Here is a 17,946-nt window from a genome sequence, read left to right on the forward strand (position 1 = left end):
AACCTTGTCTCTACTAAAAATACAAAAAAATTAGACGGGCGAGGTGGCAGGCGCCTGTCGTCCCAGCTACTTGGGAGGCGAAGGCAGGACAATGGCTTGAACCTGGGAGGTGCAGCTTGCAGTGAGCCGAGATCATGCCACTGCACTCCAACCTGGGCAACAGAGCAAGACACTGTCTCAAAAAAAAAAGAAAAAAAAAAGGAATAAAATAGAAGATAGAGCACACATAGTAAGAATGGGTATATGAGTATTTTATGAAACACTGCTTTCATTTTTCTTTGTGTCTACATAAGTGTATTTCTGCTGTGAGTCATGTTCAGAAACATTTACAAACCTCTTTCTTATCAGACTTTACATTTTGTTGAATGTAGGAAGAAATTCATCCGTAGGTCCAAGACTTACATAGTTTAAGAGAGTACTATACATCGTTTTAGAGATCTGGCTTCGAGTCCCAGCATCTTAGCTCACTGCATATTGAAACCTGTCATGTAGGGTTTTTTTTTTGGCGGGGAGGAGGTATTAGTTCCCACACCCAAGAAATAAAGTGCATGCTATTTTTTATTCCAGTGGAAAGTAAAAATACTACTTAATGAAATATGGTTGTCCCTCCATATCCATGGGGGTTTGGTTCCAAGACCTTCTGAGAATACCAAAATCCAAAGTTGCTCAAGGCCCTTAAATAAAATGGTGTCGGATTTGTCTATAACCAACGAACATCTTCCCATATACTTTAAATACTCTCTAGATTACTTATCATAGCTAATGCAATGTAAATGCTGTGTTAATAGTTGTTATTCTGTATTTTTAAAATTGTGGGTTTTTAATTGTTATTTTTATTGGTTTGTGGGATTTTTTGGTCTGAGTATTTTCCATTCATGGTTGGTTAATCCACAGATACAGAACCCACAGATATAGGGGGCCAACTGTAATATAAATGAAAGCACTTGAAATTCTCAGAGGCAAGGAACGATTTTTTCACGGATGATCTTCAATATCTCTTTCTGCTTGTTTTGTCTGGAGAGCTTTTGCAGGAACAGGCATTTAGAAAGCCTTTGCCAGATTCCTCCCCTGTACCACTTCCTCACCTCAGGTAATTGAGTGGTGTCCTGTCTTGTTGACAGAGTGAATGCCTTTGGATTTCTTGATCAATCAACTCATTGTTTGTCCACAGGTTCTGGCTTATTCTTAGACTCTGTATATTGGGAGAGAAACCGTTAACCTCCCCCAGAAATGTTTGTAATCATACCTATGTGATTTGTATATTTTCTCTATTTTTTGATCTCATTTGTACTTAGACAAAGAGGCAGCTGAACGTCTTTCAAAAACAGTAGATGAAGCATGTCTGTTACTAGCAGAATATAACGGGCGCCTGGCGGCAGAGCTGGAGGACCGTCGCCAGCTGGCTCGGATGTTGGTGGAGTATACCCAGAATCAGAAAGATGTTTTGTCCGAGAAGGAGAAAAAGCTAGAGGTGAGTCCATTAAAAGGCAATCCCAGACTGCCCACGTTTCCCTTCCTGTAGCCCACATTAGGAGGTTTTTATTATGCTTTAATTAACAACATTTTTATCATTTAAAAATTCATGATGTGAATTCTGAACATCCATCAGATACTGTAGTTATTTGGGCATAGTTAAAAATTGAAGTCATGTTCTTATATGTCCAGGACAGAACAAACTGGATTGTAGGAAACAGTGAACTCTTAATCACAGCCTTAGGATCTTAATACTGCTTTTGTTTGAACTCATGTTTAAAAAAAATGTAAATTGAGGTACAAAAACAATAGCGAATCAGTGAAAACCAAAGAGTATGTTTGGTGGTAGTTGGGAAGTGCTGAAAAACATTTCTTTTAAGTCATTTGGAATTTTTATTTTTGTTTTTGTTTTGTTTTTTGTGGTGGTTTTTTTTTTTTTTTTTTTTTTTTGAGATGGAGTCTTGCTCTGTCACCCAGGCTGGAGTGCAGTGGTACGATCTCGGCTCACTGCCAGCTCCACCTCCCGGGTTCACGCCATTCTCCTGCCTCAGCCTCCCGAGTAGCTGGGACTACAGGCATCCACCACCATGCCTGGCTAATTTTTTGTATTTTTAGTAGAGACGGGATTTCACCATGTTAGCCAGGATGGTTTCGATCTCCTGACCTCGTGATTCGCCCGTCTCAGCCCAGAATGCTGGGATTACAGGCGTGAGCCACCGCGCCTGGCCATTTGGAGGTTTATTTCTGACTTATATCCATGCTGTGGCTGAGAAGTTGTCTGCCTCCGAGGTCCATCTGTAGTCAGCTCTTAAATTTCACAGTAGTATTTATATAGCACAGTTCTCAAACTGTAGAGGAAGAACTCATTTCTACCCTGGGTTGAGGACATTAGTCCGAGTGACCTTGGGGAGGGAGTTCAGAAACATTTCCTCACCATACACTTGTTTGGCTTCGTAATTAAGTACATGGTGGTTTACCCTCAGTACTTGGTCCCATGGGATAACAGAGCCAGCAGTGTGAATGTTTGGGAACTTTTGCTGCCCCAGGCTGCTGCACTTCCTTTTCAGGAATGTCTGCTCTTCTTTTTTCAAGAGATATGGAAAAGAGTTGCAGCCAGTGGTTTTGTGAAGGAGGACACTTCTGAGTAGAGAGCCGGTCATGTTGTATTTCAAGAAATACTTCTTAAATCCCTCTCAGAGTAGACAAGGGACAGGGAGAGCCATGTCACTTCTGTGCTCAGGAAGCATGCTCTGGCACAGAAGGAGAGAACATTGAGCTAGCTCTGAGGATGAGATCATTATATTTGCCTTTCAGCATGGTCATCTGACTTGAGGGGAAATGAGTGCAGGCACTTTTTACCATATCCTTACCTGCAGTGATTCTGGGAACCGTGTTGCATAGTGGTAGCAGGAATTTCACATTTGTAGCCTGCTTGAATGTGGAAGATGTGAAAGGGCTGTCAACATCCTACAGCTTAGATTTAGACATCGGCACTGACCAGAGATCCTAAAGGGAGTTTCACAGGCAGTACCAGACGGTCATTTATCTGAAATGCTCATCTTTCACTGAGGAAGCATTTTCAGCACCGTGCCCCGGGACTAATAAGAGAGTGTAATTAATGATTCTGGTTGTAAGTCACCATGCCATCTGTTGAACTGCCCCTTGGCGACACATTAAGGGCTTTCTCTGATCTGTCAGACATTGATTATCATGAGCAGCTGTTGTTGGGTGGAACGTGGCAAGCAACCATAGAGGGCAGAGTCTTTGAGGAGATCGGGTTGGTAGAGCTGGTTAACTCTTTGTTCTGTTTTCCCTCCCCACAGTTGCACTTTCCTCTGTGTATTGTTGGGGAATCATTCTGGTTTTTGTAGAACTAGTGGTTTGCTGGACACCACGAGAGGGCATTAAGGTGGAGAAACAGATTAGAGCTTTGGATGCGTCCTGTAACTTTCTAGTCTGCGTTGCTCTGCCTGGTTCATTCAGTGGAATGGCGTTGGCATTCCATTGCCGAAGAAGCGGAACAGGAAGGCCCCACCACTGGAACCAAAGTACAGAGTCTGAACTGAAGGTTCTTATCTCAAACCATGTCTCCCAGGCACATGAGCAGAACCATTTATTGTAAAAATAGAGCCGATTTGCTGCATTAAAGAAAGCAAATGACTAGATACAATATAAGGTTTTTTTCTGAGATGGAGTCTCACTCTGTCACTCAGGTTGGAGTGCAGTGACATGATCTCAGCCCACTGCAACCTCCACCTCCCATTCTCAACCAATCCCCCGTCTCAGCCTCCTGGGTAGCTGGGATTGTAGGCATGTGCTACTATGCCCGGCTAATTTTTTTTTTTATTTTTAGCAGAGACAGGGAGTCACCATATTGGCCAGGCTGGTCTCGAACTCCTGACCTCAAGTGATCAGCCTGCCTCACAATATAAGATTTGAGAGATGGTTTTAGTTCTTTTCTTTATCCACGTTTGCTAAAAATGTAGGCAGTCTGCTCTCCTGAAACTAAGATTTTTCTCACATTCTGTAATAGACTGGTCCTGTCCCATCACATCCCTGTGGTGGTGGCCCAACTTGATAAATGTATGCCACTTGAAAGATGCATGAGTATTGTGAATTCCTTCAAATTGTCCAAAAGTCTGTCTGTGTGATGGGGCAGTACATAAAGTATACCCACTTTTTTAGCATTCATTTTTGTAACACAGCCAGTCCATTTTAAAACTGCCAAATCAGAATGCTAATTAAATATTTTAGTTTTTAATCCTTTCATTGCCTTCAATGTATACATACATGAAATTCTCAGAACTCTTTGGAGAAGTGGTTATTTGCTTGGGAGTCTGTTTTCTTCCCAAAGCTCTAATATACTTAGGTTTCTTTGTGCTTTCCTTTTTAACTTTGTATCTTACTTTATGTAATAAGCATCTTTTTCTCTTTCACTTGGGAATTTTACGTCAGTGGTTCCTACATGTCAGGATAGGGCGTGTGATGATTCAGAGCCTAGGATGTAAAAGAGGGAATTACGACTCAAAGTAGGAGATTGTGTTTCTTCCCTCCAGGAAATCATATTCTGGCATAAACAGCACAGGTGAACATAAAACCAAACCACTTGATTGTACATAATGTAGATTAAGGAGGCAGTTGGTGGTTCTGTTTGTGGTTTAAGGTAGGTCCAAACTTCCCGTCAAGCAATAAAACCTTTTTGTAAAAGGAACTAGCCTTTGAAGAAGAGAAGCGTGTTTATAAATGAGGAGCAGTTAGACTGGACCAGACGGTATCTGAAGAAGGACAAAGGCAGATGTGGGAAGGAGGTGCTGGAGACCACCAGGGGGAGATTAAGGTCTGTACTCTTTAGGAAGCTACGTATTCATTCAGGGAGTCAGCAAAGTCTGTGCCAACCAGATTTACAAAGATGAGCAAGATGCACTTCTCCCCTCAAAGGGCTTATGCTCGAGTCAGGGGGAAACAGCAGCAAACAAGGGGTTAAGGTAGAATTCAAGAAAGGTTGTCAGTAAGGAAAATATTCTCACTTGTGTCTACACTGAAATAGACCAAGGAAAAAATGAAGATGTGAATAATAATTTGATCAGATGCTTATTAAAAATGTGAAACTTACCAAATCATGGACAGTTTCTGAAGCTATAATGCCTTCAGCAGGCCTCCCCAAGTTTGCTAGACTGTGTGCTCTTTGAGTGCTCTCACAGTGCCAGGAACATATTTGTTCCTCAATAAATATTTGTTCTTTGACTGAAATCCATCACTTGATGTAACCTTTTTCTATAGAGAAAAGGGTTTTTTTTTAGTTGGCATTAAAAGTGACTTAACAAATCTGATTTAATGATTGGTTGTAAAGAATATGTTAGTTCGGAAAGGTAACCATTTTTAGAAATTTCTGTAGGTTTTCTCCTTTGTGCTACTTTTCTTTTTTCCTTTAAGTAGAATTATGCTTTGTTTTGAGATAATCATCTTTTTTTGTTTGTTTGTTTTTGACTTTTGCTTCTGGGCGTCATGATTGATTTTGGCCTATGATATTGGCCCTTAAACACCAGGCAAGGGTAGAAGGAATGCTGCTGAAAATCTGTTGCTAATGTTTTTGTCATGAACCTAAGAAATCCTGAAAATGGAAAAGAAGGCATGTGGAAGGAAGCACAAATAGCAGCCCAAAGAGGAGGTTAGAGGATGTGGAAGGTATAGAAGAAAGCCCATTCAAAAAGGCAGAGGCCAAAGGTACTAGAAAAGCCTTCCAGCTTCACTTCCAGAGCAAAGAGAAACTCTGTGGTTCACAGAGGTGACTGCATTACTCCCAGATGTCTGCTCAAAGCTCATAAGACATAGTCTGAGTGGGTTGGATAGGGTTCCTCTCTTGTCAGTGTGAATAAAGCATAATACGGACATGTTCCGTTAGCATGATCAATGCATGGGGAAGAGTGTCTGTGTGTGTGAGAAAGAAACCTATTTGTACAAGTATTAAGGAAAGAAAAAAGGTCAGGAACCTGCAGTTTTACCTTCTTAACTGTGATTTTTGTTTGTTTGTTTTTTGTTTTTGTTTTTTGTTTTTTGTTTTTGAGACAGACTCTTGCTCTGTTGTCCAGGGCTAGAGTGCAGTAGAGCAATCGCAGCACACTGCCTCCCAGGTTCAGGCGATTCTTGTGCCTCAGCCTCCCTAGTAGCTGGGACTACAGGCGCACGCCACCACACCCAGCTAGTTTTTGTATTTTCAGTAGAGATGGGGTTTTGCCATGTTGGCCAGGCTGGTCTCAAACTCCTGGTCTCAGGCGATCCACCTGCCTTGGCCTTCCAAAGTGTTGGAATTACAGGCATGCACCTCCATGCCTGGCCTTAACTGCGATTTTTATTCAGATTGTGGTGTGTGACTGTCAGTGATCTAGAACTGAAAGGAGGTAGTCCTGTGTTGACACACGTGCCACATGGTGCACACACAAAGATGATATGCCACACAGGGAAGAGCTCTTGAGAAATTTGTTACAAGCTGCAGATTTGTTTTAGTTAAGGTGAAATTCATATAACATAAATTAACCATACACTTCAAAGTGCACAGATTTTTGTTGGCATTTAGTACATTCACAGTATTGTGTCAAGTTCCACAACATAATTGTGTCTGGCTTCTTTCACTTAGCATGATGTTTTCAAGATTCATCCCATATTGTAGCATGTATTAGTACTTCATCTCTTTTATGGTAGAACACTAGTCTATTGTATGGATGTGACACAGTTTATAACCTGTCTATGGACATTTGAGTTGTTTCTACCTTTTGGCTCTTATGAATAGTGTTGCTATAAACAGTCATGTGGAGGTTTTTTTGTGGCCATATCTTTTCCTTTCTCTTGGGTATGTATAGATCTAGGAGTGGAATTGCTGGGTCATATGGTAATTCTATGTTTAACATTTTGAGGAACCATCAGACTGTTTTCCACAGCAGCTACACCATTTTACATCCCCACCAGTAATGTGCATGGGTTCCAGTTTCTCCACATCCTCATCAACATTTGTTGTTGTCTTTTTATTCTAGACGACCTAAATGTGCAGGTTTATCTCGTTGTGGTTTTGATTTGCATTTTGCTAATTACTAACGATACTGATCATCTTTCAGTATGCTTGTCAGCTGTTTATGTATTTTTGGAGAAATGTGTATTCAATTCCTTTGCCCATTTTCAAATTAGGTTTGCTTTTTTTGAGTTGTAAGAGTTCTTTATTCTGGGTAATACACCTTGATCACATATATGACTTGCATATATTTTCTCCTATAAGTTGTCTTTTCACTTTCTAGATAATATCCTTTGATGTGCAAAAGTTTTTTATTTTTATGAGTTCCAGTTCATCTATTTTTGTTCTTGTTGTTGCTCATGCTTTTGGTGTCACATCTAATAATCTGTTGACAATCCCAGGTCATGATAATTTTTTTCTGCATTTTCTTCTAGGAGTTTTATAATTTTATCTCTTAAATTTAGGTTCTTAATCTGTCTGGAGTTAGTTTTTGTATGTGGTGTGATGTAGTGGGGGACCATCTTCATTCTTTTGCCTATAGATATCCGTTTGTCCCAGCACCATTTGTTGAAAAGACTACTCTTTCCTCCACTTGAATGCCCGGTACCCTTGTCAAAAATCAATTGGCCATAGATGTATTGATTTATTTCTGGATTCTCAATTCTATTCCATTAATGTATATGTCTATCCTATGCTGATCCCACACTATCTCCATCACTGTAGTTTTGTAGTAAATTTTAAAATCAGAAAGTACGAGTTCTCAGAGTCCTTTTTCAGTATTGTTTTGGCTATTTAGGATTGCTTGCAATTCCCTGTGAATTTAACGATCACCTTTTCCATTTCTGCAAAAAGGGTAATTGAAGTTTTACTAGGGAATGCATTGAGTCTGCAGGTCACTTTGGGCAGTATTACCATTTTAGCAGTGTCTCAACTCATGAATATGGGATGTCTTCACATTTATTTAAGTCTTTAATTTCTGCTGCAGAATTTTAAAAAGCACTCTTGGAGGGTGTCATTTACTGATGCATTGGATATTATAAAGGCCCTGTCTAGGTATCAGGACCACAGATGGGGGGCAGTGGTATCACCTTTCAATAGTGTTAACCACCACCTCTAGAAGATATGAGTATTTCGTGTATGGACTCAACAAAGTCACCAGGGCACAGTCACAACAGCAGCTTTACAAAGTAAAGTGACACATAGAGACCTGGATATCTAGGCGAAGTGATTAGCAGGATTATTGAGCTGGATTGAACCTTAGAGATCATATAATCAGACTTCTGAATTGGTGAAGAAACAGAGAGTTAGCTGCAGACCAGGATAGAGTCCAAGGCAGACATCTGGTAACTTCATCAGATTTGTACTTTTGTTTTTGATTTCAGAATTTTGATTCTGCAACATCAACAGCAGGAAGACATCTTACACAGAATAGTAGCCAAAGTTTAATCATTTAAATAATTTCCAAGATTCTTGTTGTAGAGAAATGACATTTTATATGGGGTCATAAAATGAAAGCATTCTAAGTGTGAAGGAACCTACTCCGCCACCAAGGCTCTAAGTACCTCCCTTGCTGTACCCATGCTCATGCTCTTGCTCTGATAGGAGGGGAGAAATTGGTTCATGAACTTAAGACTGCTGGTGTTTCTCCTCACTTGGCACCTCCCCCTTGGCTATAATGACTACTCAGGAGTAGAGCCTCTAACTTCAGGCAACACAGCTGGGAAGGGGGAAATGGTTCAGACTCCAACATTGCCTTATGACTCTTCATATTTCTGTTTGATTGTGGTTATAACAACTTGAGAAATTCTTTGGCTACAGTTGAGTGGGTGCTAAACCAAAACGATGGCAGATTGTTGTTTTTGGCAGCACCTCCCTGCAGGATGCAGATGGTTAGAAGCTTTTGTTTCAATATTAGGCCAGGCAGTAGGGGGAAATAGAGAGCTCCTTTTTTGTGAACTTTGGAGTAAATTCGTCTTCCCTATGATGATCAAAGCCAGTAACTCAGTGTCCTGTTACGGTAAGGACAGATGGGAGCAGGTGATCTAATCTTCATTTTAGGTAAGAGCCCTTGGGTTTATATGAGCAATTCAGGGTCACAGAGGAAGCCAATGAGGACCAGGATCTTCTGACTCCTAACTACAGTGAGCATCCACTTGTTCCCCTGGGATCTGAGAGGCCCTGCCTAGTGCTGGCCCCCTCCTGTCAGTCCTCTAAACTCACTGCCCTTCCATAGTATTCAGCTCTGTCCTCTCTAGGCTGGCAGTTCTGTCAGCACCCAGGTTGTTAAAATAGTTGTTGAAACAGGTCAGTCTGCTGCCAAGTGATTACGGGGCCTTCCACTCAGTCCCTTCCCACGAAGCGGGCCGTAGTGTGCTCACTGCTTTCCCTTGCCTTTTCATCCCCTACTTTGATATGGGAGCCTTTTTTTTCAGTTGATGCGTGGGCTTCTGTGAGCGATTTGGAGTTCCTTGAATTTCTTTTATTCATTTTAGTCTGCTGACCCTATTGCTCAGGCCCAATTTACAGCTGGAGCTTTTATCTCTTGGGGATGTGTGTGTTTCTTTATTACAGCGTGAAACCTATGATTTTTTCACCCCAGGAAAGTAATGCTGCATTATAATGTACTTCACATACTTAGTGACCTAAGAACATGATTTGCTAACATTTGAGACTTTGAGACTTTACATTGAAAAAGTGACACGGTTTTAAAGCTTTCCCAGCAAGAATTCATGCTTTTAGCCATAGTACCATTTTCATATTTGTAGCCCAACTTTTGTAGGCAGTATAACCCCTGCTTGATGGAACAGCGCCACTGAGTTTCAGCTGGTGTATGTAGCACTCATTTTTCGTATTTATGAAATGCATATAGATATGAAGTTAAAACAGCACCTGGGGCTCTTATTACTTCTGGCTGCCAGAACATTCACTTGCATTCAACTAGTACTCAGGGTTCTTTTCTTTTCTTTTTTTTTTACTATAAAAATAATACATCAGAGGAAACTTAGCAAATAAGTATAAAGAATAAAATTAGTCTCGTTACCCAGAGATAACTATTTTTAATTTTTGCATATTTCCTTTTCCTCTTAGTTTAAAATTAAACTGAATGATAACGTGCAGATAGTTTTCTGTCATGCTTTTTTCTTAACATGATTATTTTCCCTTGTAAATAAAAACTTTATAAATATTGTAAATGATTGCTTGAATACCTGTGGTTGGATAGTCAATGATTATTTGTATTAGCCCTTGTATGTTTCTGTCTCTGTCTCTTAGCTTTAGGCTAACTTTCAGTATTGGATTATTTTCTTCCTGTAGATGTCTAGAAGGGGTTCTATGTATATGTGCAGATGTCTGCTTGTCTTTTAAGTATTCTGAAGGTCATATACATTTCACGGTCTCTGCCACCAGAATGCGTTCCTGCTGTAGGAGTTCCTGTCTTTTCCAAAGCAACTTAACCAATCTAGGACTTCATTGAGCTTTTTTTCTATAAACCTCTATACAAGTTAAGGATTAGTCTTTTGTTTTATGAAGGAGTAAACATGGAATAGTTTAATTAGACTAATGGAGCTCTCTTCTGGCTTTTAAATGATCGTGTTTACATTTGAGACAGCTGTGTGAAAATACCACAGACTTCTATAACATTGACTTAAGTGAGCATAATTTTGAGAGCAAGTTTCAGATTGCAGAAATTTGAGCTGCCTATTTGACCTAGTGGACGCTGTTATTTTGAGCAAGATTCTATTTTAGTCTTTATAAGTGTTCCTACTACTGTTAAGATGGGCTTTCTACTGCCACTTAAAATTGGGATTCTGAAGAAAGTTAAAATTGGATTGTGGCATACTTTGCAATCTTGGAAGTGAATCTCTGATTTTTTCTGTGTCTAAAATGTTAGACTTGAAATAGATCAGAAAGAGTCATTTTCTGAGATCAGACAAAGTATTCTGGTTATAATTAGGAGTCAAGTGAAACCTTTGCAGATGGAAACCATGAACCCCAGAGATATGGCATGCTTTATGTGAAGAGGATGGTACTAGCCAGCTGTCATGATGGCTGTGCAAGCCTTCTTATTTGTTTTTTTCCTTATTCAGGTCCTTTATCTTTAAACATCTGTAGGAAGAAGTATGGTCAGCTCTCTTTGCTTAATTCAGCCAGTAGCTACTTTGAGAATTTCAAGCACAATAACTTAGCAAACTTCAACCCAACGAAAATTTTACCAGCAGCCTTTCTGAGAATTCTTGGGGTTGGGACAGTAATTATGAATAGACACATCCCACTTTTACTCATGATATTCTTTTCCCAGTCCTTTCCTTTTGCTCACAGTATGTCTGTTCTGCGGGGCATAGACTCAGTAGGAATTGTTCCCTTTAAGATACCATTACCCCAATTATGGTATAGTGATGATGATCTGCTTTGCATATTCCAGGTTCTTTCTGGCTTTTTCTATTGAAGCTGGTTGTACTCCCAGCCTTTTTTCTTTGATGTGGCTTTCATTGATAAAGTAACAATTTACCTTCCTGGGACAACAGATTCCAACACCTTAACTAATCTGAAGTTGTTAGCTTCTGCCTTCCCTTGTCACATTAGGGCCAATTTATTTTCCTGTCCCGTGAGAAGTCTCCAGTAAACGAGCCGAAGGTCCTCAGCATGTAGCATGCTTTGTCTCTCCAGTGTTTAAAAGAAATCATCATATTCACATGAGCATACCTTCTGCACCACCCTCCCTTTATAACTGCCACCATGTCCACTTCCCTTGCTGCCTCTGCTTCTCAGCCTGTTGCAGCTTGGCATGCGTGTCTACATTCCACCCAAGTGGCTGTCTTCAGAATTTCCCTCTTTCCCCCCACCCCTCCCCCCAGTGGTCTAATCTCAAAACCCAAAAAGTACTTCTTAGTCTCTGCCTCTTGGCTCCCTTTCTCTTTTTGGCCCTCTCTGCAGTATTTAATACTACTGTATTACAATGTGTTGGCCTTTTCTGGTTTCTGTGTACCACCCTCTGCTGGTTCTTCTGCTTTTTCATCTTTCAATAAGCTTTTCTCCATGCCTGTATTGTAAATGTTGCCATTCCTTTAGCCTTTTCTCATTCTGGACCTTTTTTTTTCTTTTTTTTGAGATGGAGTCTTGCTCTGTCGCCCAGGCTGGAGTGTAGTGGCGCGATCTCGGCTCACTGCAACCTCCACCTCCTGAGTTCAACCAGTTCTCCTGCCTTGGCCTCCTGAGTAGCTGGGATTATGGGTGCACGCTACCACCCCCGGCTAATTTTTGTATTTTTAGTAGAGACAGGGTTTCACCATGTTGACCAGACTAGTCTTGAACTCCTGACTGAGGAAATACTGTTTGACATGAGATACAAATGGTGAATAGGAATTAACGAGGTAAGGATAACTGATGGAAAGTAAACAAGGGGAAGTGTGTCCTGGGCAGAGGGTGGCAACAGCATATGTAAAGCCTGAGATCAAAGGCCAAGTGAAGACAAAATGCCATGGGACACAACAAGAGATGTGGCTGAGGAGGTCAGCAGGGGCCAAGTCATGGGGCCCAGGAAGGGGCCAGGCCACCAGCTGGGCCCATAGTCTTTTTTTTGTTTTTTTGAGACAGCCTACACTCTGTCGCCCAGGCTGAAGTGCAGTGGCACAATCAAGGCTCATTGCAGCCTTGGCCTCCTGGGCTCAAGTGATCCTCCTGCTTCAGCCTCCCGAGTAGCTGGGCATGAGCTACCATGCCCAGGTAATTTTTAAATTTTTGATAGAGACGGGGTTTTGCCATGTCACTCGGGATGGTCTCAAACTCCTGAACTCAAGCAATCTGCCTGCCTCAGCCTCCCAAAGTGCTGGGATTACAGGCGTGAGCCACTGCACCTGGCCACTGGGCCCATATTCCAAGAACTAGGAATAATGAGAAACTATTTAAATGTTTAAACAGGGGAATGACATGCTCAGAGCTGCATTTTGAATACATCACAGGGCTGCCATGTGAAGAATGGATTATAGGGCGTAAGAGCAGATGTAGATGATCAGTAATGAGGCTACTGCAAGAATCCAGGGGAGAGATGATGGCAGAGTGGACTAAGGTGATGGAATTGGAGACAAAGACGCAGAGAAGGGAGGCAGATTCACGAAAAATTGAGAGGGAGCAAAAACCACACTGGCATGGCGCCTGCTCAGCTATGGAAGATGGTGGTGGGAGGTCAACCTGGCAGAGGCATAGCAGAGGAACTGAAGGAGAGGCTGCGACAGGGAGGCCAAAGCAACAGATCTGAGCACTGAAAAAATCAGGATAAACACTAGGTGAGGCCTAGTGTCTGATTTTGATGGATGGCACTGCCACTCTCCAAGCCAAGGAAAGAGAAGGAAAGGAGAGGTGACCAAGTTTAAAAATTCTGTGATTTTTTTTTTCCAGTATTCCAGGTAGACCTTTAAGGAAAAAGAGGTGCCCTTGGTCAAAGACCCTTTGCTTTTCTCAAGGCAGCTTCTAGTAAATATGCTAAATTTTAAGGATATAGTCAAATGGTTTCTGGGAGAAAGGATCTTGCATCCCATTAATTCTTTTTCTTCAACTCTGCATGTCTTTTCCTGACGTATTATAAATCAGGAAGATTAAGTATTGCTCATAAAATAATAGAATATGGGAGGGGTGAGAATTTCAAGCACAATAACTTTGCAAACTTCAACCCAACAAAAATTTACCAGCAGCCTTTCTGAGAATTCTTGGGGTTGGGACAGTAATCATGAACGGACACATCCCACTTTTACTCATGATGTTCTTTTCCCAGTCCTTTCCTTTTGCTCACAGTATGCTGTTCTGCGAGGCATAGACTCAGTAGGAATTGTTCCCTTTAAAATACCATTACCCCAATTATGGTATAGTGATGATGATCTGCTTCCTCCCATCAGATCTGTTGATTTAAATGGAACAGTTTAGCAAGTGCCTGTTCTCACCTAAGCTTCCCCCATGCCATAGGCATTGTTTTCATTCCCATCTCATATATAGGAGCCCAGTGAGTTTGTCACATGTAAGTGTAGGATATGAACTTGGATTTTCTTTTTTTTTCTTTCCAACTTTTATTTATTTCATTTATTCAAGGGGTACATGTTCAGGTTTGTTACATGGGTAAATTGTGTGTCACAGGTATTTGGTGTACAGATAATTTTGTCATCCAGGTAATTGGCGTTGTACCTGATAGGTAGTTTTTCAGTCCTCGCCTTCCTCCCATCCTCCACCCTCAAGTAGTCCCGGGTGTCTTCTTTTTCCCTTCTTTGTGTTCATGTGTACTCAGTGTTTAGCTCCCAACTTGTAAGTGAGAACATGCGATATTTGGTTTGCTTCATCCATGTTGCTGCAGAGGACATGATCTCATTCTTTTTTATGGCTGCATAGTATTCCATAGTATGTATGTACCACATTTTCTTTATCCAGTCTACTGTGGATGGGCATCTAGGTTGATTCCATGTCTTTGCTATTGTGAATAGTGCTGTGTTGGAACATAGGCATGCGTGTGTCTTTATGGGAGAATAATTTATATTCCCTTGGTTATATACCCAGTATTGGGATTGCTGGGTTGAATGGTTGTTCTGTTTTAAGTTCTTTGAGAAATCTCCAGACTGCTTTCCACAGTAGCTGAACTAATTTACATTCTCACTAGTCCTTTATAAGTGTTCGTTTTTCCTCACAACCTCCCCAGCATCTGTTATTTCTTGACTTTTTAATGGCCATTCTAATTGGTATGAGATGGTATCTCATTGTAGTTTTGATTTGCATTTATCTAATTATTAGTGATATTGAGCTTTTTTAATATGCTTGTTGGCTGCATGTAGTCTTCTTTTGAAAAGTGTCAGTTCATGTCCTTTGCCTATTTTTAATGGAGTTTTTTGTTACTTACTTATTGACTTGTTTAAGTTCCTCATAGATTGTGGATATTAGGCCTTTGATGGTGGCATAGTTTGCAAGTATTTTCTCCCATTCTGTAAGTTACCTTTTGCTCTGTTGATAGTTTCTTTTGCTGTGCAGAAGCTCTTTAGTTTAATTAGATTCTACTTGTCAGTTTGTTTTTGTTGCAATTACTTTGGGAGTCTGCCAGGGCCAATGTCCAGCATGGTATTTCCTAGACTAGGGTCTTTGTAGTTGGAGGTTTTACGTTAAGTCTTTAATCCACTTTGAGTTGGTTTTTATATATGGTAAAAGGAATGGGTCCAGTTTTAATCTTCTGCATATTCTGTATATGGATAGCCAGCTATCCCAGTACCATTTATTGAATAGGGAATACTTTCCCCATTGCTTGTTATCATCAGCTTTGTCAAAGATCAGATGCTTGTAGGTGTACAGCTTTATTTCTTTTTTTTTTTTTATTTTTTATTTTTGGAGACTTTAGTCTTGCTTTGTCCGCCGGGCTGGAGTGCAGTGGAGTGATCTCGGCTCGCTGCAACCTCCGCCTCCCAGGTTTGAGCAGTTCTCCTGCCTCAGCCTCCTGGGTAGCTGGGATTACAGACAGACGTCACCACGCCCGGCTTATTTTGTATTTTTAGTAGAGATGGGGTTTCTCCCGTGTTGACCAGGCTGGTCTCAAACTCCTGACCTCAGGTGCTCTGCCTGCCTCGGCCTCCCAAAGTGCTGGGATTACAGGTATGAGCCACTGCGCCCGGCTGGTGTACAGCTTTATTTCTGAGTTCTCTACCTTGTTCCATTGGTCTTTGAATCTATTTTTGTACCATTTCCATGCTGTTTTAGTTACTGTAACCTTACAGTATAGTTTGAAGTTGGGTAATATGATGCCCTGGGCTTTGTTCTCTTTGCTTAGGATTGCTTTGGCTATTTGGGCTTTTTATTGGGTCAGGGTCAGATTTGGAATATTGTTTTCTCTTTGTTTTGTTTTTATTTTTGTTAGTAGATGCTGTGCATGCAAGAATTTTTTTTTTTTTTTTCCCCTAATTCTACGAAGAATGTCATTGGTAGTTTGATAGGAATAGCATTGAATCTGTACATTGCTTTGGGTAGTATGGCCGTTTTAACCATTTTTCTTATCCATGAGCATAGAATGTTTTTCCATTTGTTTATGTTGTCTCTGACTTCTTTGAGCAGTGTTTTGTAATTTCTTGTTGTAGAGATTTTACGCCTCCCTGATTCGTTGTATTTTATTCTTTTTGTGGCTGTTGTGAATGAAATTGTGTTCTTGATTGGGCTGTCAGCTTCGACATTGTTGGTGTATAGAAATGCTACTGGTTTTTGTATATTGATTTTGTATCCTGAAGCTTTGCTGACGTTATCAGAACTAGGAACCTTTGGACAGATATTATGGGGTTTTCTAGCTATGGAATCATAATACAGCCTGCAATGAGAGATAGTTTGACCTCCTCTCTTCCTATTTGAATGCCTTTTATTTTTTTCTCTTGCTTGATTGCTCTGGCTAGGACTTCTAGTACTAGTTGAATGGGAGTGGCAAGAGTGGGCATCCTTGTCTTATTCTGGTTCTCAAGGGAAGTGCTTCCAGCTTTTGCCTGTTGAGATGGTGTTTGCTGTGAGTTTATCATAGATGGCTCTTATTATTTTGAGATATGATCATTCGATGCCTGGTTTGTTGAGGGCTTTTAACGTGAAGGGATGTTGAATTGTATCAAAAGCCTTTTTTTCATCTATTGAAATTTGAAGTGATGATGCAGTTTTTGTTTTTAGTTCTGTTTATGTGATGGATCACATTTGTTGATTTGCATATGCGGAACCAACCTTGATTCAAGGAATAAAGCCTACTTGATCATGGTAGATTAGCTTTTTGATGTGCTGGTGGATTTGGTTTGCTAGTATTTCATTTATTTTTACATCTGTGTTCATCGGGGATATTGGCTTGAAGTTTTCTTTCTTCACTGTGTCTTTGCCAGGTTTTGGTATCAGAATGATGCTGGCTTCATAGAATGAGTTAGGGAGGACTCCCTCCTTGATTTTTTGGGAATACTTTCAGTAGTACGTTTGGTAGCAGCTCTTCTTAGTCTGGTGGATTTTGGCTGTGAATCCATCTGGTCCAGGGCCTTGTTTGGTTGGTAGGTTTTTAAATTACTGATACAATTTTGGAACTCGTTGTAGGTCTGTCCAGGGTTTCAGTTTTTTTCCTGGTTCAATCTCGGGAGATTCTGTGTTTCTAGGAATTTATCCATGACTTCTAGGTTTTCTAGTTTGTGTGCGTAGAGGTTGAACTTGTATTTTCTGACTTCTGCCACAGCCATCTCCCTCCCGTAGAAAAGATGTGACATACTCCCCGTCATTTGGAGGTGCTAGGAAACATAACCGTCTTGTTTTTTTGCTAATGGAAAGGAATTGAGTTTTGTTGTTGTTGTTGTTGCTTATAGAGAGAGCTGTATTCCAATGTAGTACAGTAACCTACAGACTGTCTTACCCTGGGCAGACCTGCCAGCACTTAAAATTACAATAAACATTGCTTAAAAGAATTTTATGTGATACAACCAAATATACAAGTACAAAAAAAAATTTTGTGTGTTGTCTTTTTCCTTTCTACCCTTTGTTTCTCAGCTGTCCTCCAGGAGTGCTTGACTCTACCAGTATTTGGCTTAAAATGAGAAACCTTTGTCTACACCTTTGATGTTTGTCTGCACAAAAATAAAGAACCTGGCTTTCCATTAAAATAGTCCTTAAAGAAGCTAGTTTGTGGAGTCTTTGTTACTTGTGTAAAGCGTATATTTTTGATTGTTTACTTTTAAAAGAACTAAATATTTCTCTTATACTTTAGTATTTTGGTTTTACTGGTTTTATGTAATGAGGGACCCCATTCCATAAATGTAAGGATTTGTGAAGGATCTATATCCATTTATTAATCCGTATCTTTTTGAAGCATTTTATGAGCATCTGCTAAATTGAAAATATTTAGCTTTATGATTATATTAAGGCTTGAAAATTGTCCAATCCTAAAATGTATTTTCCTTTTTTAGTTTTTTTTTTTTTTTTTTTTTTTTTTTTTTTTTTTTTTTTTTTTT

The 17,946-nt window shown here is 40.3% G+C and overlaps 1 protein-coding gene across 2 annotated transcripts in view; it reads left to right on the top strand.

The window, feature by feature from the left end:
* The window catches only part of RPRD1B (regulation of nuclear pre-mRNA domain containing 1B), a 65,613-nt gene that overhangs the window by 38,292 nt on the left and 9,375 nt on the right, over positions 1-17,946 (top strand). The window contains exon 6 of one of the 2 annotated variants that reach the window (XM_023227892.1): positions 1,296-1,471. The exons of the other annotated variant lie outside the window; for it this stretch is intronic. Within the exon in view, the coding sequence (XP_023083660.1) occupies positions 1,296-1,471 (176 nt within the window). The remainder of the gene's footprint in view (positions 1-1,295; positions 1,472-17,946) is intronic. 2 annotated transcript variants of the gene reach the window in all.

Source organism: Piliocolobus tephrosceles, chromosome 20, assembly GCF_002776525.5.
Source record: "Piliocolobus tephrosceles isolate RC106 chromosome 20, ASM277652v3, whole genome shotgun sequence".
NCBI classification, from domain to species: domain Eukaryota; kingdom Metazoa; phylum Chordata; class Mammalia; order Primates; family Cercopithecidae; genus Piliocolobus; species Piliocolobus tephrosceles.